Source organism: Bombus impatiens, unplaced genomic scaffold (genome assembly GCF_000188095.3).
Source record: "Bombus impatiens unplaced genomic scaffold, BIMP_2.2 scf_0665, whole genome shotgun sequence".
Classification (NCBI taxonomy): Eukaryota; Metazoa; Arthropoda; class Insecta; order Hymenoptera; family Apidae; genus Bombus; species Bombus impatiens.
The window spans coordinates 1,100,807-1,126,599 of record NT_177084.1 but is presented as its reverse complement, the minus strand read 5'-3'; the positions used below and the strand labels follow the sequence as shown (position 1 = coordinate 1,126,599).

Sequence of the window (25,793 nt, the reverse complement as noted above, 5' to 3'; positions counted from 1 at the left end):
AGTGTGCGCGACAAAGATGATAGAATTTATGACCTGTTCAACTGTATTAAAGTAGTAGAATCCTTCTTGGTCCTAAGATAGTAGAATAAGCCCTTTCTATGACACCATAGATGTTATAGTTCAAGCCCTATTTAACATTCTAGTAGAATCCAGTTTAGTAGAATTCGTTTGTCTTACTTGTCTTCTAAATAAAAAATTCAATGTTTTACTTCTCTCTGCTACTATTTATTCAACCCCTGCAAATCAAATTGGCACTTTATCCAAGATACATTGGAAACTCAATCGGAACCATTTTCGGTTACCAGAGAGTTGAATCGTAAACTACCCTGTCTGTGTGGAACATAGTCATTTTTATCGAATGATAATATGAATATTTGGAAGCTACTCTTGTTACGATTTCCACTACATTCGAGCTATCATTTTTACATCTTTGCATAAAGGGAATATCTTATTCAATTTATTTTTTCAATACCTTTATTCAATTTACTTTTTCTTTTGAAAATTCTTACATGTACATTAAATTATAGGAAAACATATCGTTTACGAATATGATTCATATAACGTTCCATTGTTCTTCTCCTCGTTATTTCTATCCATTTCTTTATCCTAAATCCCTATTTCTCTTTTTTCTATATTTTACCTATATTTTATTTCCTTTTTATTCTACTCATTCCGATATCTTCTTCCCCTTTGTATTCCCTCCTTTTCTTTTTTAACCGAGTAATCAATTCATTCTTCGTTTCCTCCCTTTTTACACAAGTCTCCCCGTGATCCGCTTTTTTCATTTTTTCCCCTGTCACTTCGCTTCCCTATACCTTTTTCTGCACTCTTAACCCACTTATATCCTTCACGTTCTCTCCTCCTCTTTGCTACTAAATATTCCGTTCTTACACCCTGTTCTCTTCTTTTTATCATCAACCTCTCAAAATATTCCCTTACAAACTTTCCCCTCGTTCTTTTTTACGTCGTTCTCGTTCCTATTCCGTCACTCTTATTCGTAAAACCATCGTCAGGATGTATTGGCTTGGCAACTAAGTGATTGCGGATTTTGTCATTAGATGGTATTGACAATATCAGCATTCACTTAGTTGCCAACCCAACATTACGCTTTAATAGACATGGAATTATTCAAGTTCAATAAGAATTGGATTTTGCCATTGTTGCAGTACTATTACCTTTGAAAGGCTGTTGCAATGCGTTATAGCTAGAGCAGACGTCTATATAGATTCAAACTTTTGCGAATAAAACTGAAGAGAGACCGAGCAGAGAATTCTTTCGTCTATTTAATATCATAACAAGTACTTTACTTTGGATATTTGACAATAATAATGATTTATTTGATTTCGAAGCCAAGAAATGCGACTTGGTTTCAATTTTTCCAATCTTCTTCATCCTAAGAGTCTACGCCAGAAGTTTTTCGTATTCTTAAACTATTATTTCCCACAGTTTACCGCTAACCGTCTGCTTATGACACCTTTTTAATCTTTAGTATTTCTTCCACCATTTTTAACATTTTTTCTCTGCCTGTTCTTTCTATTTTGTTGCGATCTGATGCAATCTTTTATCCTTTAGAATCTTTTCCACGCTTTGTACTCCTGCGGGATCTTCCATCACACGTTTCACGTTTCTCTCACAGATCTTACACGTTCTCCCCTTTTTCGAACTACAATATCTGCCTGTTCTATGTTTCCACGCCTCACTATAGCTTTCTAATGCGTTTCATGCTTCCTGGATATTTTTCATATTTTGCATTTTACATATTTTAGCATTTTATGTGATTTCTGTGTATGTTTGCATCTTGAAATTGTCATGTATTTGGTTGTCCGGAAAGTGACTTTCTTTCGCAAACGTGTTTTTTACAACAATGCATACAAACGTGAAACCAAGTCAGTGAAATGTCTTGGTATTTATCTCAACAGAACAAAATGGATCGTACGTAATTTGACAAAATAATATAAAACAAAAAACGTTGTGCGTCTTTATTTATTTTCTCATAAAACGAAAGAAACTTTTCGGACAACCTAATATATCATAGCGCGCCCACCATTGGCGTTTTTCATCATACAAACATTATTCCGTTTCTTCAACAACGTTCATAAAATTTGCATAAAATATTATACAGTCTAATTACGAATAATCGTAAAGAATATAAACCTGAAGAGCAAGCTCAAGGACTGATACTACGCGATTTCCTTTCGTATCGTAACATCATAGAACGCCTATGTGTATTTCATGGAGAAAACTGGAAGGATCTGTTTTCCTCTGGCGTTCTCCGGAGAATCCAGCGAAGCATATTGCGGATAGAGAGTATCGATCTGTCGATGGAGGCTCGTTGCGTCCTTCTTGTTCGCGTGTGCGAGCACGGTCACGCAGAAGCTCACGTTGTTGCGGCAAGATCCTCTTAAAAACGGACGGTAAACTGCTTCTCGATTTTTCAATCCAGCCACCGGTTGAAATTCTTTTCATCTTGCTCGATCGTGAGGACGTCCTTTCACGTGGACGACGACAAGTCGTCTAGCTCCGGCAAGCGTTATTTATTACTATGATATTATAGATTTCTTCTCATACAGGTACGGTTCTATATTTGTGAAAAAATTGTTTGACGATGAAATATCGGCGACGATTGAGCTGCAGTTCGATACGTTCATATATCAAGGAATAATTTATGTGTTTCGTCGTTAATAATAATCGTGATTGGAGTAACAGGATAAATCAATTATTGCAATAATTGAGTATTTGCATACTTTCTTCTACATCGTCTTCCTTTATTTTTCCCCCTTTGACATTTATCATTATGATTATTGTATATTATAGTACGTATACCTACTATCGTTTTCTGCTTTTTTTTTTTTAAATAATACTTCAGTTTTTGTTATGAATCATTAATGAACAACAAAGATTTTCTTTCCACTAGTTTACTTTATTCGCTCGTATTTCGATACGTATAGAACTCGAGTAATGGAAATGGAGCAATATAAATAGAATATTCGTATATTACATTATACTATTTATACATTTTAATGCAAATGGAGAATTTGATAAATACCATTCCGATTACCAAACAATACTAATTACATGAAAACTTGTATCAACGATGTCCCTGTCCAGTCATTGGAAGTACGTAAACTGCTTCTAATTACTCGCCAATGTAACTCCAAACGATTCTGTTTCACAGCCGTCTAATTAACTGGCAATTCCGTTTGATTAGTAAACCAAAATTTCAAACTTTCTTATTTTCGATAAAAATTTCGAAACGCTGAAAAATCGAATCGCTGTTGTTCCACTGAAAAGCTATTTTCTTCTAAATTCTTTCGAAAGTAGACCTAATAGAATTTCCTTTCTCCATGCTCTCCCGATTACTAGGAAAATATGAGAAATCCTATAAAGCGCGTCTCGTAGTACCTACAGGGGAATAAATCCGTGCAAGTTTCGAACCAGCGCGGGAATTTCAAATGAGAACGGCCTGAACTTCGTATTCTCGATGGTTAACCACATTCCAGGACAAACGGAGAGCATATTAATTGGTAATTAACCGAGCGGATCGCTAATTAGAAAGTCCGATAATCGAGGGAAGGAGCAGAGAAACTCTCTGCTTCCGGTCTACGTGCCTCGTGAATGCGAGTCTGCACGCGTTCCGTGTTCTATCGTAATAGGAAGACCTTCAAGAACTTGGAATCTGCTCGATATCGTGCTAAATTTCAATTGGTACGATAATAGAACGAAATTAGATAGTAAAATAATCATTGATATTATATAGGGTGGGTTGAAATTTTTAAAGAACATTTTTCTCGAAATTTTGTTGAAGAAACGTATTTTTGAAAATTGTGCAGCCTCGTGATAAAATGAAACGAGCACAGAATGATATTACCAGGAGGAATTACCGAAATAATTATTTTTCTTGATATTTCTATTGAAAGAAGAAATCTCTCTCTCTCGCCTTGTCTCTAAGAAAAATTATTAAAATAAATTATTTTTTTTGCGCAGGAAATAATCCAAGGGAAAAGATTCTACATTATTTGTTACATTTCCATCCATTCGGCGCGATAGCGATTTATGGAAGCGTTCGAAAACCTCAAGGACACGGAATTCATCCGATACAATTCAAAATTTCAATTGGAGCGGAGGATAAAATAATAATTCTTGTTTTATTGTATGAAATGAAAGTTTTCAATGAAATAAAAGAACAGTCTCACGTAATGAATAAATATTGTATCCAATCGTTTGTATCATTATTAAAATTATTATTTTATCTCGAATAAGAAGTTTTAATCGCGTAAATTGATATTATCAAATGCCATTTTTTTTTTCGTTAATATTTCTATTTAACGCGATAACGATCTACGGAGGCGTTTGTGCGAAGTTCGAGAGAGAACGAGAGTATCGTAATGAATTTTCAAACTTACCTCGATACTGAAATAACCCCTGTCTACATAATCGCCGAGGAAGAGATACTTCGTCGTGGAGGGTGGCCCGCCCACCTCGAACAACTTCATCAGGTCATAGAACTGTCCGTGAATGTCACCGCACACTGAAGCAGAAGGAAAAAGAAATTATTCAGACCGTTTTCTTATTATTAATAAAGACTATCTAGAGATCAACCGAGTTTTTAACATAATTTTCATTTATTATTTAAAATGTTTCTCTTTTATTATCGTGCTGGGTTAAAAGGAAACTGAAGAATACCAATTTAAACAATTATGTAAAACATACATTTTCTTCGGGCTAATTAATTGCCAGTTTATTACGAAATCGTCAACCAATCCAAACTTACATTTTTTAACGAGTTAATCTGGTTTTTCGCCATTCTATTTTCTCTCGATTTTCTTACGCGTCCTTCTATGAAATTAAGCAAAATATAGTAATTCAGGAAATGATCTATATTGAGTAAATTGTCATCGCACTATTTTGATCGATCAAACGTCCCTGTTCGTTATCCCTGAGAGAGCATTCGAAAAATAATGAGATCGTTCGACTTTCTTTTAATTAATTTTATAGGTACAGAAATTCGGTATAAATATTTTAGCGAGCTTTTTACGTATTTATAGCAAGTAACTAGCAAGCTTCGAACGTCAGAGAGCGCGAGGAGAGATTTGAGATTAGGATGCAGAGACAGAACGAATATCAAATATGTATTGAGAATATCTGCATAATTTATTTATACGGAAAATCCTCATACATCCGCATTGCATCTATCTGTACTCCGTTTATAGAAATAACTTAAGTAAGTTTAATTAAATGAACTTCTGTCCATTGATTCTACTTGTCTAAACGTAAACGTCCTTTATCTTCCAAACACAATTAACTCTAACCAAACTTTGATATCGTGTTCGAATTTTATTACCGTGCTTGGCAATATATTTAAAAATCATTTTATCGCGTCCATTTCTACGTTCATTTACGTCCGTAAAACCATTCCTTATTTCCACGTTTCCAAAAATATTGCCACCTTCCGAAATCTCAATAATTCTACCGCTCTCTCATCGCCGCTTTAACCAGAAGACCTCAACCTTTATCTTCGTCGAAACACAATTAATTTCAAGAAACTGCTCTCTGCAGCAGAGGCTAAATTAGAATGATCGTCTGAACAGCTCGGAACCAAAATGGTAGACGAATTACCTGGAAGAACCAACGCGATTCTCTCTCTCTTTCTCTCTGGGGAAATTCAAGGTCGATTCGCGAAATTACCTAGCGCGATTAATCGAGCACGATTAATGCCCGAGCAACGTCAAACACGCGTACACGAATTTACTTCGGAGATTAGGTAAACTTGTTTGCGAATGTTTCCACAGTGAAATTACGATGGTTGAAGAGGAGAGAGAAGAGAGAGAGAGAGAGGTACACAGCGCTAGGGGAAACTTTCCAACCGATGTTACTTGGCAAACTCCATACACACGGAGACGTACGTAACTGGAGGCAAGTTATTTTCCGACGTTTACAACTCGTTCAAAAGGAAACATTTGCCACGTATACGCCACGGATTTGATGGTAAGCTGGCCAACACGGGGCCTGAACAGGAATTTTTACCACGGTTCTTTGATCCCCAATCACGGATGAAGTCTTGGTTTTCTTGGAGGATGAAGCGCGGAGACGTGACTCGGCGAAATATGCTTCTGTAAAGCTGGGATTTCTATCTGTTTCACTTGGAAGAATGTGGAAATCCGTTGCGCAGATCGAGGAATTGAGTTCTAATGCGTATTCTAGGGAAGGTAAGAGTGGAAATATTATGCGGTAGCAGCGAAGGATGATGTTTTCCAAGTGAAATTTTGGAGAAAAGATTGTGATGGTTTCGAAGAAGAAAATTTCCGTCTTTTGGATATTTACAGGTACTCTTGGAGAGTATAATTCTATTCTGATATAATTATAAAATGGAAATATTTATATATTATACGCATGTACATGTTTCTAGCTATCCAATTTGCTGCTATCACATTTGCTGTAAAATACATAATAACGTTGCAATCTTGTATCGGCTGCGAAACGCGTGTCTTATTGTTAGTCGTTCGTGTAAGTGAGCTGACAATCGGCGACATGTGGAATAATAGTTAAAGACTTCTAAAATTTCGTCTATACAAACGACGTTCCAGTGTACCGATCTGTCCAACTCTAAATCTCGAAATCCTTAGCATCATAACAAATCTACCTTACATGTGCCATAAGATAAGACCCAAGATGATTAATTAAACCGTAACTCCCCATTAATCAAGCAAAGTTCGATTTTCCCAACAGATACATTAATAACAAAATTCTTCGATAAAGATTGCGTACCTTCGTATTCAAACCGTTTTCGCGTGATAAGCGCGCAAGGAATTACAATGGAAATCGAAGTAGATTCAGATAGAAGCCTTATCGAGGTGATGGGAGAAAAAAGAGGAGCGAGGTAAATTAACGAGAGTACGTAGGGAGCATCGCGCGATTACCATAATCCCGAGCGGTTTCGCGAGCAATTTCCATCGGTCGTCGGTCGTCCCGGTGGACCGCTTACTATAGCGATAATAAGGCCAAAGGCGCGGCCGCGGCAACTAACGAAGCGTAAATCCATACGATCAAGCTTTGGGAAAACCGCTTTGATCTCTCCTTGCATAAGCTCAGAGCGGACTGCTGTTGCGTTTTCCACTGTATATGGAGATAATCCGCAGAGAATATCGTCGAGGAAAATCGGGAATAAAAAGCTGGCGATCTCTCTCTCTTTCAGTGCTGTTGGCTTTTTGTATGGTATGTACAGTAGTAATTTTGATTCTTGGTTCTCTGGTTTGCGAGTGTGTACGGGGTTAAGAACGAATTATAGATATCTTATTTCTGAAATATGTACAATTTAAAGAGGGTCGTGATTGGGATATTTGATGTGCGAAATTGTACCCTGTAATGTTATGGTTTATGGTATTTTAAATCATAGGAAATTTATACCTTTTTGATATATAAAATTATTCATTCGGATATTTTATTTCTGCAAATTTGTTTCTACCAATATAATAGTACGAAGTTTGCAAAGTTGTTCTCGAAATGAATGCTCTATTTCAACAGAGATTATTACGATATAGATAGTTTTTAAAATATGTGATTTTAGTATTCAATATAATTTTACTATCTTTTATATATTCCACGTTTCGTACGAATAAAATATTTAAAAAGAAAGAGAAAAAAGATGTCTAAGAAATGACGAAGACAACAGAATGAAGCCAAAATATGATTGGGAATCGCGCCTCAGTCGACTAACTTACGTTCTATCCACTAAAAATGAAAATGTTATAACATTACAACAAACGTATAACAAACGTGTGTGTTCAAACATATAATGGATATCGTCCAGCGATAAATCTCGCCTTGTTACCAGAACGTGGCGGAAACGGAAGGGACAGACACGCACTACGGCGTGTGTGTTCAATGTTAAAAGCGTCAAGATTACACGGGTCTCGAGTTCTGTTTCCCTTCCGTGCGATTTATGCGAACTCGACGCGGCCATTCCGTTTCCCAGGATATACCGAGACGATATTGGTTGGCTTAAGCATCGCTGCCCGTATAGTTCTCTACTGCGTAATTCAGCAACAAGTGGCAACTTTCCTTCGGCTTTTATTAGGCCGCCTTCGAAGGGTCTGTGTTCAATGTCTGACCACACACGTGCCTATACTACTCAACCGCTTTACCACACTCGAAATGGGGAAAAGCTGTTGAAGTAATCCGTGAGGGATGGTTTGTGGTATCTTAAGGGCTTTGGAGAGAAACGCAGTTTGCTAAAAATTGGTTGGAAAGAAACGAGATTAACGTTTTACGATACTTGTGTAATTTTTTCTGGTTATTGCATCTTTTTCTTTTAATATATTTATGTCTTATTAATAGTGGGAAGATTTTTAGATTTAAGAACTGGCTTCCTTTTCTCTCCCTTTTTTTTTTATTAGAAGGATGATATTTTCAGATATTCCTCAGGTGAACTTCAAAATTCAAGACCATTATCTTTAAATTTCAATTACGAGAAACTGTTGTCTATCTGGAATCGATTTATCACACAGTTATCGAGAATTTGTTAACAAAACTTAATGCGTTTTAACACGGTGACATACGGAGGATTTGAAAAGAGAGGGTTTTTACCTTTTTTCTGATACAGGAAAGCTACATTCAAGAACCGTACTAAAATTAACACAAAATTACATCGAAATGTCATACAAAGAATTAAATACTAATAAAAAAGGACGCTTACATTGGATATTGCAGTTATCTGTATTAACATTTAACCTTTTGAAATAAACATAAAATAAATAAATCAAAATTATTATTTCCGCGATATCGTATCACCCTTACGTCTATCAACATTTATTAACAAATTTCAGTTTGACTAACATTTCGCCGAGAATTATCTTAAAGGAAATACAGGCGACGATGCGTTACGACAATGGTTTTTAATCAACAACACGCGTATCGTTTAACTCTTATTTGAACAGTAGACATTTTAATTTATGATATTTAAATTTCCACGTTTTGCACGTATATATTTGCAAAATGGTTAAGAACCATCACGTTACGCATTAGACGTCAGACTTAATTTTTAAGTTATGGTAAAAAGGCTGGTCGCAATCTTCTCCTCGATGTAAATTTGAAAACCGAGACAGTTCGTGTGAACAACTGTTATAAAACTTATAACTTCGAGTGTTTTATACTTCAACGAGGAATACTGTTTATCGTCGGAGGAAATAGTGATTTTAATACGACCGAGACACGGGCAGGATTTATGTATACGATGATGCAGTAAACTCGCGCGACACCTTGGCAGAAAAGCGGCGCACATTCACAACTTTCTAAGCAATATGTTACCAGTGGAAAGCGATCCGCCGTTTAAGATGTCGCGAATACTAACAGCTTCCCCGCCTTGCCACAACGTTTATCGACAAGAATTTATCGTTGACATTCATACGTCACTCTTCGTGTTGTTTCTCAAACGACTAAAAAGCTGCGCAATTCACGTCGAAACTTTCCCCGAACGACAATTCGAGAACTTCGCCTGGTTTGATTTTACTACCACCAGTTCCCTAGACGATCCTCCACGTTTATAAAGGAACGCAAAAGCGATCCGGATAATTTCTTACGAAAAGCGGAAAGAGCAACTGTGAAATATTCTACTTCTCTAATGCCAATAACTGGTTCTATCCTTCGATTCCGTTATTGAATACCTTCGATTCAATGGATTTCCGAAGATTTAGAATTCGTTGAATGGAAATGAAAAATCCTTTTAATGTCCCGAGAATAATAAACGTAAGATGCATTGAGAATATTTGATGTTCCTAGAAACTAAATCGGTTAACTCTATCTTTCCTAGACGTCTCAATTGTATTTGTTATTCAAATAAACGGTTAATACGTAAAAAAAGCAAAATGACACGAATATTTATGCACCTACGATGAATTTAAAATTGCAAAAATATATAAAATTCATAAAATAGCGGCTATCACGATACTTAGGCGAAAGAAATAAATGTTATAGGTCTCATTTTCTCAAAATCTGCATGAAACTTGGCGGCCTAATTATCGCAGTACGCGCGTTAAACGCTCAACAGAAGGTTCATTTTCCATCGTTCGAACAACTTCATAATCTGATCTGTTACTGCGAATCTAACGCGATTCATCGTCAATTCGTTGTCGTCAATTTTCTTACAGCCCAAAGTGTCCCCGTTCGCGTTGATTATTTTCAGATCTTCACGGGGTAGCTTCTCTATAAGCGAAAAACTAATAAAAGGAACGTAGAGAGAGGTGTTGCAAATACCGAGAGAGATCGGTATCTCGTTACGTTCGAAAGCAAGTTGTCGCAATCAGCGCTCCAACGAGAAAAAAAAAAGAAAAAAGAGAGAGAGAGAGAGAGAAAATAGAGATGGAGAAGGCGGAGAGCAGAGTGGAACCCCCTTAACTTGTCGGAGGTTCGTTACTCCGGTTGGCTCGCGACCCCGTTTTAATTAAGACGCACTCACGTGCGAGCGATCGCGTGCGATACGGTGTCTCACTTCTGCGTTAGTCACGAAAGCACGCGTGCACGCACGCGAATCTCGGTTCTGCTAGGTCGACGCCGAGTTACCGCTACTGGATATTTATTCCTCGGATATTTGTTTCTTTCGTTCCTTCCTCGTGTTGTTTCGTGATAATCGGCGGTATTTTATTGATTTATTTATTTATTTACGATCAGAGGCACTTTGTGCGAGGATTTATGTAAGAATCCTTTGGCGTGATATCTGAAAGTTTCTTCATCCCCGAGGAATTCGTTGTAGAAATTGTGAATTACAATGCGCTGCAAGCTTCCGCTATTAGACAGTTATTTCTCATCTTGTTCTTTTTTACTCTGTTTCCTGATAATTACAGGTGTTTTATCAGAGAAGTAGGTATTTGCTGAGAAACACTCTGCGCGAGGAATCGCGTGAGAATCCCTCAGCACGATGTCTGAGACTTTCTTTGTTTTTGAGAAATTCGTTGTAGGAATTGTGAATTACAATGCGCTGCAAGCTTCCGCTATTAGACAGTTATTTTTCATCTTGTCGTTCTTTTTTATATTGTGTAAGGATAACTAGAGACGTTTTATTGGAGAAACATACGTATTTTCAGAACCTTCAGTACGATCTCTGAGAGATTCTTCATCTTTGAAAAATGTATCGTATAGATTATATTTAGAGATCTTTCTATTTATTAGAAACATTTGAAAGGTAATAGAAATAGTGGAATGACTGATAGAATGCGTAAAGAAAGAGTAAAACATAAGCGAACTTGGTCATTCATGTTCAAGCTCTATTTTTTCATTGCCCTACGCTTTCAGAAAAAAAGAAAGAAGAAGGTGCTAACAACGCTATTTCATCGAAATTCAACTAACCTCGTGTCCATCAAATTTTCAAATCCCATTTGCAAATTCGTATTTCACTCTTTCTCGGCGTAACTCAACAATTCTTTGAATCTCATCTAAAATTCCAACCGAATAACATTTAATGTTCGCGCTATCGCGTTTTACCAATCTAAGTTGCATTTTACTATCAAACCTAGCCATTTCTTATCCCTCAAAAGACTATCTCCCATGACCAAGCGAAACATAAATCACTCGCTGCAATTTTCACGGTGTTTTCCCCTTGGACACGTCCTCCTGAATTATTCAAGCCTCTATAAATACCTGAAATAGAATTTTCTTTCCGCTCTTCTGAAACGCGTGTGTGGCGAAAACGAAAATCTCACGCAGACGTGTCTAAACGCAATTTTCTCGAAAATATCATTTTCCACCTGGCTTACATGATATTTTAAGACGTTCTTGATCGATTGATCCTAAAAATTTGTACACGTACATCAATTATAGATTGGAAAATTAATTTAAAATTCTTGTCTTTTTTATTTTTTTTTTAATTCACCAAAGTATGTTTCGACATTGTAGCGCAGCTAGAGCCGCGTTGCATGTCTCGCTAGAGCAAACGATGTTATTCACAGGTATACGTATGAAATTTGAAGGTAGTTGCACGCTTGAGGGGAAACGTTTGACATGCGCGCCTCTCCAACTACCCTCAGGTCGAGAATCGCTATATCGAACTGTTAACTTTCTTGATAAAATTTACTCCTATCGACAGACAGAATTGAAAGGCTAGTTTCAACGAGTAAGTTTCGATTTCGTCGATCGTCACGAGACAACCGATGAGTTCTCTCTGGAAACTTGGAAACTAGGCTAAAGAATCACCCTCTCAATCACTATCGCAAAATTATCGTAATATTCCTTCCACTTTATTTGTTCTTATTTTAAATTAATATAACATAATATAAGACTCTTATGTCCAAAGATAAGAAACTTTATATTCGCTTCGAAAGGACAGATTTTTCTATTTTCTTAGATAATTTAATTATACTTCATACTGAGTCTACCTACGACTGATAGCAGTGGAAATTCTACTACCACGTTGAACAAAAATTAATAGAAAAGCTACAAAATACGTATAAGAAAGAGAATATTGCAATAAACAATTTGTAACGATTATTACTACCAATTCTATCATAACTACTGTCTATATAAAAAAAGATTAGTCAAAGTTTGCAACGATTTTACATCGCGTTTTTTTTTTCTAACTCAATCTGTAATTGTAATTATAATTGTCGCGAAGCTTACTGGTGCGCGAATGCTGTCATTCTTTTTCAAATTTCTCCGTGTTCAATGGAAAAGCGTTCGATCTTCGATTACTCGTTTCAACTTAAACCTACGAACTGAAACGTCACGGGAGTCGTGTCTCTTAATTTCATTTCGTTACCCCTTTTCAAGTATTGACAGCTTCCAGTAGCTCGCTCGAAGTTCACCGTATCAAAAACCTGTCCAGGAAACGGAAGTTGTTTTCTTCTGAATAAGCCGGTGACGACATTTTTCCTGCTAATCCATCGATTTAATTAATCCATCGTTTCATTAGACTTGTCAACGTCATATATTTTTCACATTTTTTGTATTTATATTTTTCAGTCGTACACTCGATGCAACGTAGGAGGATTAAAAATTGTCTCTCGTACCCCAGAGCAGCAAAATACCTCGAGTAGCTGGGTTTTACGTTTCACCGCGAGTAACATCCGTTTCCGGAACGCGGATCAGAGACGGAAGATGAAGAGGAAAGGGGTGCGGTGGTACGTGAGGAAAATGCGAGAGGACACACGAGAAACTCTTCGAGCAACGGTCATTGTGCTTAGAAGTTGCTTAAGCTAATTGTGACAGTCACCCTGGGAATTTCTCTTGGCGGGGCTAATAGGGGGGTGAGGGCAGAGTGGCTCTTCACGATGCTATCGTGCTCGAGGCTGATTAAGTGCGCCGTGGACCGAAGCTGGAAGACGATAATTTGCATCTGGATTATATCGCCGCACCGATATCCATAAACCAGGCCATTGAGCGATCGAAGCGACTCTCAAGCTCTACGAGTTCTCTATAAGCTTGTGTGCTTTTATTTCGCCGATTTATCCCGCACGCGTGATGTGAATGAAACGATTTATGAATAGGATATACGTTCAAGCTATACGCTATGTATATGGAGGGGTAGTTAAATAACGTTCTTTTTAATTATACTTGCTTTAAACCTGAGAAATGCTAGCTACCATTAGATCTCATATTCGAAAGTGTAAATTGTAACTATGAATATTAATTGGCTATGAATTTATAGTACAGTCTGAAAAAATGGTTTTCATTGCGATTGATTTTCAAATGCTTTTCGACTACTTGGACTTTGGCACAGTAGTTTCTTCGATTTGTACAAAACGTTTCTAACAGCGATTCAACAATAATTGATTTTCTTTCTGTTAATTTAAAAAAAAAGGAACGAATGTCTTTGCGTATCATCAGCTTCTCAACGAACACGCTACAGTCTATTAAAATACCGCTAATTTCTAACTTCAATTTTCAATGACGACAATTCTTTTTCTTAACTTTCGAAAAATTAATGTCTTTCCATTCCAGCACACGTTCCGCTCGACAGAGTCAGTTTCCTGGTTAAAGTGATACAACGCGAACAACGACGATTCCAGCGTGAACGTATCGCGAAATGGACTCGACGGATATACAGGTTAACTGCGCTATCGTGACCTGGATGTTTAGAGCATTGCGTTGCACCATTACGCTGCTACGTGTCCGGAATTCGTTCGCACAAACGCGTTCCAACGCTAGAAGCACATGAACGAAACAGAGACATCATGGGATAAAGAGACAGATGTCGTGAAGCTGCGTCTTCGCTGAACCAACAACGAGGAGATTCTCGTTAACGTTCTTTCTCATAATCTGTAATATTTCTTGAAAAAGTGGCTCAATGTTGTTTCCCGTTTTTTTTTCACGTTTTGCTCTTAAGTAAAAAAAATCGCTATTTGTCATGTATTTTTGTTTCCGGCGGTGAATCAGAAATTTTGTAACATTGAAGTCACATTCATTTTGTTAAATCTGGTTTTGGTTGAACAATATTTCCATCAGAAATATCGACTATCACGTTTCAGGTATTAGATATTACAGCGTTAGGGTCTTCACGAAATTTCATAGACTTTTACCTAATTTCATAAATTTCACATATATGTTACTTTTATTCGCTTACTTGCTAAATCGATTATCAAAATAAAAATAAAAGTATAGAGAAAATCGGTGAAATAAATATATATTGTAGGATAAACATAAACCAAGCGCTTTGTTTCGATCATTGATGACGAATCGTAATTATCGCTAGTATAAGTGCGGACTAGGTCTGATTATGGTCTGAGGCGACGCTTGTTCTTGGAAAATGAATTCTTCGTCGTTAGACGAAGGTAGAACGGGCAGGAACTTAGGAGGAGGAGTCTTAACGTCGAGTCGGTGAAATGGAAATTTCGGCCGAAGAATTCGGTAGGGGACCGTAATTTCTTTGCACAGAGTAAATTAATTAGGTCTTCGTTGATTCTTGCCTCGAAGCGACTACGGTTTAACGAGACTCGAGTGGAATGTTCTCGTTCGAAGGTTCGCGATTACGATGAAGTGGAAGAATGGATTGGGGTGCTGTTGTGATTCGCGGAATTTCTGATTTCATAGACGTGATTTTTTCGACTTCGTTCTAAGTTTGTCACGGATGATCGGTGAAATGAAATTATTTTCCTTATAGAATTTTCTTACTCGGAAATAAAATCGACGAATTGATAAAATAGCATACAATCAATTGTAGACTAAGCGGTTCTGTCCACAGTCATTGCATTAAATCGATTTTTAATAAAAAATCCACGTTAACGACGAGCTTGCTTCGCAAGATGATTTCATGAATTACTACATGCAGGCGCGCGCTAAAGGCAATCAATTTTTATTCTCTAACGACACTTTCTTTAGAAATACATTCCTACGAATTTATAGTTTGTGAAGAAAATTCAGCAGATATTTGACGATAGAAAATTCATTGCTCTAAAATAAAACAAAAAGCCTAAGAAAAATAACAATAGCGCCATTTATCGACGTTTGTAAAATCTCGGGAAACTGAAGAAAGTGGCGCAAACAATTGTCAGCAGGTTGATCCGCGATAAAACTCTACCAACAGAATTTATCTTCCCTCCTTTTTCTCGCGTTTTAATCCGTCCTCGTTTAAAAGCTGGCCGCACAGTCGGTCGTTTAAAGCCGGTCATTCGTATCAATTATTCGCATGTCGTGTGATTAACGAGTTCAGCCGTGCAATTTGTAAGCACGCTCGCAACCGGCCTAATGATAATAAAGCAGAAAAAAGGCGAAAGCGATGACTCGTTTGCCGGTCAGACGCTATCGATCTCACGGACACTAGGCTCGACGATGTTTCGATGAATGAAAAACCGCCTGCAACGTTTTATATTATCTTCGTCGCTTCTTTTATTCGTGCTTTTTCCCTCCTTTTTTCGGTTAGGTACATATTTGCGCCGCGTTTTACGAGATCGCGCGTGTCAAGACTAGAATTTTCCGGCAATTTAATAGAGTTAAAACGTCTCGTAAAACAGAAAAATACAACTGTTCCGTACGCATGGTGGTAAAGAAGATGCTGAGACAAAAAGAGTATGCAATGTGCATCTACGAATATCTTGTAAATCACACATTAAATAAATTTGAAACTATTTTAATATCATTTCCACGTATAATGTGAGTGTTTCCATACATTTATTTCAGCGACTCAGATGCACAGTTCTGAACATGTTTTAAACAGCGGAGAAGAGGGCGAATGTATTACGACGAATAACAAAATAAATATGATATTTAATTATTATTAAGCAAAGTTGGTCAGGAGTGAAAATAACGATTGAACTTTCCAAGTATCTTCTCGTTATTTTTTATCGGATTTCTGTAACTGAAAAACTGCAAGATAAGGCGTTGGTTCTGTTGAAATTTCGAACCAACTTCGAAATTTAAACGAAGAGTCTGAAGATTTGTCTAGTAACGCGATGCGAAGTGAGTGGAAAACTTGGAATAGAAGTAAGTCCCGTACAGTTATATTTTAGAGAAGAGTTCTCTCATATTTTTCATAATTCAAAAAACTACCCTAAATAAAAGATCGTGCCAAACGTGAACTTTTCCAAAAGGATCTTTACGAAAACTTGAACAAAAGGGTCTCGAAAATATATTCCAATAAAACTGAATCCGGATATTTTAAAGATACCAGGTTCCTTAGAAAACACTCCATGCGTGTTCCATCATGTAAAAACTACCCTACAAAGGCAACTGGATGAAATTCAACGCGAGAACGGTATACATCAACGACACTCAGGAAGCCGACCAACTCACTAGAAAACAGCCAGATGATTATTTAAAACACTACAAGAGAGCCAGCTTCGTGGCAGAGAAAATCTTTCGCGCCTACCAGCCTCTACATTGTGCATATACATGTACATGTACACGGCATCGTATTTTCTTTCCAGGGACATTACTTACCATCGTCGCTGAACGAGAAATGGAGAGAACAAGAGAGAGAAAGAATAGAAGAGGGACGAGGGTTTATATGTATACCGCTATGGAGCGGTGTAAACATACCGGAGCGGATCGATTTATGCGGCTAAGTAAGTGCATTTTTATGCACCGTTTCACAGCCGAGACGAGCAGCCTTGCAGCGAGCCACTTCGTTTAACGAACGACCTATATAGAACGCTGCTTCCCCTTTGAAACCTCCTATACCACGCCACTTTGTCCATTTACTCCATACGTTTCGCGTGTGGAGTCACAAATTCTACGCCTTTTTACTCCTCATCGTCGAACCAACTACTTTAAGCCCCAAATTAGAACTGAAACTCGGATAGTCTTCGAATTTACGCGAGAATCGTGAATAGCTGGTTCGTTTCCATTTTTATTTAAATGCGCAGTATGTACGACGTAAATTCGACAGTATGTAAATTTCCTATTATCACGTGAAATTTAGTTGGAGAAAGTGTCACGGCTACTCGAAGGTTTTAAACTATTCTCCATACTTGTATAATCATCAACGAACGCAAAGTCGACGATGGCCGATGCTATTCTCTGCGAGTCGATGAACATCCGGACGATTATGCTATTTGGTAGTGGCACTCACAAATAGTCTGGATATATTTATGTAAATTTATATCTTTATGAACGTAGCTGAAAGAACAGGCCCTAGTGTACCATACTTTGCATATTTTATATATTTTTCTATATTACGTGCATTCTGCGAACTTCTGCCACGTTGAAATTCCCATAAATGCATAAAATTCAGCAGTCGACTCCTAAAGGTTCCTCGTAAATGGCAGAAACCTGTTCTTCGTGACAACAAATACAGGTAAAAAGGATACATCTACGGGTCACATACTTTCCGAACACGCCTTGAATATACTTAGATTCTATCAAAACTTCGGTATTCCAATGTAATCTTATTTCGTCGAATCTTAATAAACCTCAGACTAGCACAGGTTCCACAGCTTCGATTTAAGAAGACAAAAAGAAGTCCAATATTCTCGACGATAGAAACCCTGTGGAGAATATTGAGGCGTCATGTGGACCTTATTACACGTGCAATTAAGATCTGTGGACGAGCAAGGAGCAGACGACCGACATCTTCTATAGTCTGATATAGAGGGATTCGGTTGTTCAAGTCGCAATGGAACTTGGGATATTTGATTTTCTTAGGGACGAAACCAGGTAGAGAGGAATCTTGCGCCTTGGACACAGCTCCAGATTCGCTGTTCGCCGCGGGTTCATTGTTCGCGTGCCTCAAAATCCGGGTCGATCGTCGCCGGAAACCGCATCCTTGTCATGGGATGCTGGCTCACTCACGTACACACGTCTAATTCTTTCATACACGTGTTGCTCCCGCAGGATTTCTCTTCCCCCATCTTTAATCTTCTTTCTTCTTTCTTACTGTTAGCGATCATCGCTAACGCCGTTTGTGTCACAGCTGCGTTATTTAGTTTAGAACAGGAGGACTTCTTCAACTGTTGCCCGTTTATTATAGGGTCGTGAAAATTTTTCAATTTGCCACGCACCGGTGAGATGAAACGTCTCAATCGTATGTCATTAAAGAATCACAAAGACTTCGTTGAGTTATCGATCCACGTAAGCGTGAAACATCAGCTTTTTAAGAAATAGTTCAAATGGTCTTTTGCTTGGAATTAGAGCAGAGTTTGCGGAAAATTCTAAAATGACCTCAGACAGGCTCATGACATTTCACACCATACATCAATTGCAAAATCGCGACTGTAGATTCAGATATCGAGCGACCTCGAAATACTGAAGATTGACCATGCTCTGTTAAGTGGAAGTTACAACATGTCTTATCAACATGTATATCTCGAGTTTGTCCTAATACTAAGTGATAATAAATAATACAATCATAATGATATTATATCAAATATTTGTTCATTTGTTAGCAACTAATGTTTTTTTGTATATATATTTTAAGTATATTTCTCTTTATATATAACTGAGATCGCGTAAAATTTACCCGAGCAAGATGGGACTTCGAATGGAAAAAGTTTAAGAAGCGCTGGTTTAGCGTCTCTGGGTGATCGAATGACAGGACGCTTCACGCGTAGCAAGATCGCTTAGTTTCTTGCCACACGTAGTCGTGCCAGAAATTAAGAAACCTCAAGGGTCTCGACAGCCACCAATCGTTGAGATTCGGAAGAAATTTCACGCCGTACCCGGAGAGGCCACCTTCGATGATCCCTGGAATCACTTCACCCTCGCTCCGAAAACGGCAAATTACTGGAAGCAAGTCACGAAGTCTCGCTGTAGTGCTAATTGGCCCTGGCTTTTAGGGAAGCAGGCCAGTCAACAACCTTGAAGACTCTCAATCAGGAGGATGACTCCTGGAGAGGATGGGCAAAACCAGGAAGGCAGTTTTCGGTTTTTCGAGTCGAGAGAAGAAGAAGAAGAAGAAGAAGAAAAGGAGAAAAATCCATCGCCAAGTTCGTTCGATTCAGTAAATTTCAGCATATTGTAAAGTTCAGTCAGTCTCATTCAAGTGACACAATTAGCATAACGTTTCCACTACGTCGAAATTGGGTGGCCTTCTTTCGGGCATAGGCAGTGTAGCAATATTGCGCAATATTTAAGACCAGAAGAAATTGCTCGACAAACTATCGAGCGGAATAGCCTTCTGGCCCCCAACAGTTACTTTGGCAAATCACGCGAAATGCGAAAAAGTAGGGAAAGAGAAGCATTCTCTGTAGTTAGGAAACTTTTCCTTTCGTCGATGTCTGTTGGGACGTCGCTGTCTGTTTTCTTCTCTATCGAAAAATGGGAGAAGAAAAGGGAATAATGTTGTGCTTTTTTTGGAAATTATTGAATCTTTGGTTTCCGGAATTTTTCGCGGAGGATAGAAACGCTTGGAACGCGTCAAGTTCCTGCTTTTGCGGATTTTTGTTATCGAAAAGAAGTAGAAAAGTCGCGATCTCTTCGAATTTGTAGAATTTCAAGTTCTGCTAGTCTTTTCGTTGGCGCAAGAAGAGCAGAGAAACGCCGGACTTTCTTGGAACACGTTGGAATTCTTGTGGATTTTTATCGCTTCTCGAAAGAAAAGGAATAAGAATGTTGCGTTTCCTTGAAATCTGTAGAATCCGTTAGTTTTATTAATCTTTGACGGAGGAAGAGAAGAATGTCCTTTTCTGGCTCTTTGCTTCTCTTCTTTTCTGGACGTGGAAAACGTGGAGACAGGCAAACACCGAGTTTCTTTGAAATGCGTCGAATTTCTGCTTTCGAGGATTTTCGTTGCCGATAAGAAACTCGGAAAAGAGAAGAATGTTGCGTTCTCTTAGAATCGTAGAATTTTTATTTCCTCGAATCTTTGTTCTACAGGACGCCAGTAGATTGTACAAAAGGTAGAGAAAGAGAGAACGCTATGCATTTGTACGAAACTCTCGAAATTTTCTTTTCATGGTTTCCCGTTGCTATTGTAAAACGAAGAAGAGAAAGACAAAAGAAGAGCAGAAAGTTTGTTCCAATGTGGTTTCTCTAATTAAAGACACATCTATCCTCTACATGTCTTCTCTCTAACAAGCAATGAAATCAAGTTAATTTGCAGGGGAGACAGATAAGTAAGGCTTCAACTAATTAATTCACTCTCCCGATTTCTTCATGATCATTCATGTTACGTCGAGTGTTAGCTAACGATTACTCGATTAACCGAACAAACAAAATTTAAATTTTAAGCGTCTCCTTAACAGTTTCACGATAAAGAGAGATTTTCACTGTTTTAACTTGAATACAAAATACCATCGTAATTGCAATAACACATCGTTCGATCTTCCTACCATTTCAAAAGTTTACAAGAAGGTTTAATCTTATTATTATTAATTTTATTATATATCATTAATTTTGTGATTTGACGATTGAACCTCGAGCACAACATTGGCTTCTTATAATATTAAAAAGATGTAAGATATTCTTTCCAGAAATTCTGTTTGCTAATTTATTCATGGAAAGAATATTATTTTATTATTATAAGAATATTATTTATTATTATTATATTATTATTATTATTAGAATATTAATTTATTTTAAGAATTTTATTCAATTCTAATAAAATTCAAAAACATTCGCATTTTTCTTGAACAGATCAGGTTATACAGTCAAATGAGCGATATAATACTCCACAAACTTTAATTCAACGTAGGATTCGAATCTCGACGCTCTGTTTCTCTCGTGGAAATGGCTAGATTTCCGTTACGCAAGACGCGAGGCTTACTAACAGGTAGTCAGCAGCAAAATCCTGTCGGATTTATTATATTTATGTTCCATTAATGTTGGTTGAAAAACCAATTAGCAATGTCGGCTGACAGAATATTAATCATCGGTCAATCGGCTTACAAAAATGCCGATTCCCTGATGGAACGTCGATTCCATCTGTTGTTTAGACCACCGACGAAATAAGTGTAATAACGAGGGATTTCCACGGGGGATTGTCGCTCGTATCAATTAACAAATTCCAACAGCGTGCCATAGAGAATCGTAAAACAGTCTGGCAAAATTGTTTTTTTTTTCCCCGGAAAAACAATGCTGCAGTTGGTTTCGCGGGAAATTAAATTTTATTTCGAGCAGTTCGCAGTTTCCTTTCGAAATGGTTATGTATACTTCCCATCGGAGATTTTTACTCCGAACTATTGGCTTTTCGTCCTCTTCGCTTAGGTTCGAGTTTGTTGGAAACTTGCGTTACGTTTTCGGGCTAACGAGTCCCGTAAGAGATATCTGCACTTTGTTGGCATGGAAAAATCTACGCTGGTCTTTTATACGAAGCTTCTGAATGTTATTCTTAATCATAGAGATAGGGGTAATTAGAAATTGTATGCATAGAGCGTGAGAGAAGTATATGTTCCCATTAAGGTAAATGGATTTAACTATATCTCTGGTTTAATGTAGTTTACATTAAGAAAAGTATCGCGGGCTTATCCTTGACCCAGAGATTCAACATTAAATTTTATCGCGGATTTTTCAAACAACGTATCATATCCACAAACGCCACGGGCTCTTATTCGAAAACCACTATATGTCTAAAATTTCGAATCACGTTTTTAGATTCGAATCCTCCTGTGCTTCATCTTCAAATCCAGTCGGTGTTTGCAAAACATGAGAAATTTATTAAGTTTGAGAAAGGTATACGAAAATCACATGACACACGATAATAATTTCCTTAGAACGTTCAGAGTTTCTTTGTTTATTAAGACTAGAAGATAAAAATCCGAATATTGCGAATTAAATGAAAATCATCCTAAACAATATTTTAGCCCGTTGCATGTTGATAACTTTTTGTACGATCAATACTCTCCTTTAAAAAAAAAGCCACTTCTCTCCTTTAAAATCAAATATCTTTTTTCAAGAAGAAAAGAATTGCAAGTGTTCATAAATTTATTTATACGGTAGAATCATTCCTTTGATACGTAGGAAAGGACCAAATCCTGATAATTTCTCAGTTCGATCCACTTCTTCCTTTCTATCGTCCATCTTGATCCCTTGTGCACGTTAATTCGCACTTACTTAGTGGCGGTATACCCGATCGACTGCCACTTCCGCTTAACCGGCTTTGTCAGCCGCAAATCGTCCTGCCTGTTTCGATCTCCAACTTGCAGGAACGCGTAAGTGAACCAGCAATATATATACCTCATACTGTGATCCATTCGCGTCTCTCTCTTGGTCTCTCTTGGTCAAGTTCTGCCTGTCGTTCGTGGAATTTCCTTTGGAACGTATCTCGTTCAAGCGCATATATGAAATTCTCAAACTCGTCCTGCAGATAACATCGATGCTAAGAACAAGTTTCTTTGAATTCTGAGCTTCTGTAGAAAGTACATTATCGCAGAGAGTCAATGATAATAGCTTTGAGATACCACTGTGCAAGTCTAACGACATTTTGCGAAGAGATGGTTTCAGCATTCTTTATTCTTATCTTCGTTCTTCCGGTTACACGCTATTTATTGATTTTTGAGAAACATGTGTTTTCGTCCAACTTCTCAAGTGGTCATTAATTGGTAAACTTAATGTATTCATCTTCACGATTTTCACAATAAAGCTTGAAACGATTGAGAATTGTCAAATTGTACAACTTTGTGTTTATAACAAGTTATTGTACTACTAGTCAGAAACTGTACTCAGAAGCTTTATCGGAATCGGAATTGTAGAAAATATAAAGTGAATATTAACTGGTCACTTAATTAGACATAGTTACAGATACATACACCCTTAGAAATTACTTATTTGTTTAGTATAATAATAAGTGGGAAACGTTGTTTTAGAACAATGTTAAGGGTACGATACATAATCCTTGGCTCTTTGAACAGCACTATCAGATAGTGTTCGATAGGGACCGTATGCTGAGTAATACCATGAATATTTCAACTACAAATTTGTTTGATTTCTTATTTTATTCGTTTAAAAATCCACTGAAAAGTATCGAAGGCAAATTAGTGATGCCAGAATAATTCTTTTGCTTTGCCGAATGAAGACGAACATAAACAAGGATCGCCTTTGTTACGATCTCTTCAATTACCGCGGAATATTTGCGAAATCTGAATCTCTAAAGAAACCAAGGGACACCAAAAGGCAATTGCTTGCATTTTACAACGTCACTGCTCATCCTTAGTTCAAACTCAGTCATCTTTCCCAGTGCAACGTGCCAACAAGACTCGATTACGCATTAACATGGTGGAACTGGAGCGCGTTCACGTAATAACAAATTCACACAGCGGTCCTCTGCTGGATTCCGCTTGAATCCAGCTTCTATCGAACAAAAGGGACTGTCCAACAAAAGGAGACCACGGATGAACGGAACTCTGTGGCGAAAGAACGTGGAAGAGGACAAAGAAACGCCGTATTACGGCCATGTCGCGTAACGACTAGTTTCTTGCCATCCGCGTCGCACAGTCTCCTGGGATCGGTCGCACGCATAATTAACGAGATTCGCAGAATGTAGAATCGTCTGAAATATGGATGCGATGATCACGCTCTTGTCATTGCAGATAGCCAGCTTGTAATCATATCTTAAGCTCTCGAATTAATACAGACAGGTACTGAGGTAATTTTAGGCAGGTAACATTTATTTTTAACTTTCGTAGTTCTGTGTTGTTGAACTGTAACTGCATCAACATTCTATTTTATTAGACCTGTTTTTTACATTTAATACATAGAACATTGATTATATATTTGAAGTCACTTTAGTAGAACAATGTCAACGTTATTTGTTACGAAGATATAAAAATACACTGAAGCGTTGAATAGGAATTCTAATTAGACGTAATTGATGGTAAGTGTGATTTTTTTAATTCGACGATACATATATATATATACATCAATTACGTCTAATTAGAATTTATATTTAACGCTTGGGTGTACTTTTATATCTTTGTAACTCATATAAATCAATATATAATTATATAAATAATGGTATAATTAAATAATTATATAACCAATAAATTATTATATAAATAATAATAGATATAAATCAATGTTCTATGTATTTGTAATTGTACCTTTAACATTGTTCTAAAACGACGTTTCCCACTTATTGTACTAAACAAATAAATAATTTCTAAGGGTTGTATTCAATATATATATATATTTTAATAATGTCGTATTTTATAAGATGATTAAAGTAATTTAATAATGTAATATATATATTTTATTAATGTTTTAATATATATATTCATAATATTGATTAACCATAGCTCGTTAGCTTCAACTATACGAGTTTCGACATTATTAAAATCTATTAAGCAACTAACTTTTAATCTTCTCAATGGATTATCAAAATTAAATTCGGAACTTTCTTCTATATAACCTACTCACTCGACACATTCGCTGTGAATTAATCCCAAACTTGTCTGCAAACTATCATATATAACCGTATACTGTTAATACGTTTATTCGGAATATAAATGAGAATTTCTTTGAAACATATGTAACAGTCAAGGATGATTAATTGTACCGCGATTTTTACACATTTTAGTTTCACAAAAGTCAAAAGTCTCTGATTCCAGAATATCTATTGAACGATTACAGTTTAAATCTACCGAATCGATATCTTGCACCCACTCGACCAATTGTGATACAGAAAAGATGACAATTATTCAAAATACGAATGCTTTCAGTTTCCACCTATGCTGCGAAGAACATAATTCTTACATCCGTGCAACAAACTTTGATAGAAAATTACTTTCTACAGTCTATAAACTTCCATACAAACTGGACAAAATTATTCCAAAAACTTGAAATATTTCCAATAATAACTTTCACATTTCCTCCTTCTTTCAAAAATAACTTTCATATTTCCTGCGAATCTCGAAACTTCCAAAAACGTATACTTTAAACAGCTATAATTCCCATGCGATCAAATTCTACACAAAATTCCATCAAAACTACGAATCGCAACGCAAACACCTCTTATTACGAAGATCCTCGTATTTTTCATAAATATCATAATCGATCGAATCACCCAGTGCCCGGATAAATCTACCATTCTACATCTTTCAGGACCTAACTTTTCACACTCGCTAATTAAGATTACAAAAATTCATCGAATGCATTAGCAAGAACCTTGACCCTCTTCCACGAGAAATCATCTTCCTATCTTTTGTAAACCTCAGAGCCTAAACTTTTACACTCGCATAAACAACCGCGTTACAAAATTCATGAAATGCATTAGAAAAAGCCTTGACCCTGTTCCACGAAAAACAATCTCCATATTCTTTACGAGTCGAGCAGTCGAACAGTTCCGTTTGCAGTATCACGGTTCGTGGCGAGCACCGAGCAAGCACAGAGAAGGAGAGCGAAGTACGATCTCGATATCGCGATAACGGTTATCGTTGGTCAACGCGGAAGAGATGGTCGATAAAGCGAGTCGCGGCAGCGGCGTCTCGTGTCGACACGGGTCACCG

At 37.2% G+C, this 25,793-nt stretch overlaps 1 protein-coding gene across 8 annotated transcripts in view; it reads right to left on the bottom strand.

Annotated features, from left to right (window-relative positions):
* The window catches only part of LOC100747656, a 148,544-nt gene that overhangs the window by 80,968 nt on the left and 41,783 nt on the right, over window positions 1-25,793 (bottom strand). For all 8 annotated transcript variants that reach the window (XM_033322748.1, XM_033322750.1, XM_012389800.3 and 5 more), the window contains exon 3: window positions 4,404-4,528. In XM_033322748.1, the coding sequence (XP_033178639.1) occupies window positions 4,404-4,528 (125 nt within the window). The remainder of the gene's footprint in view (window positions 1-4,403; window positions 4,529-25,793) is intronic.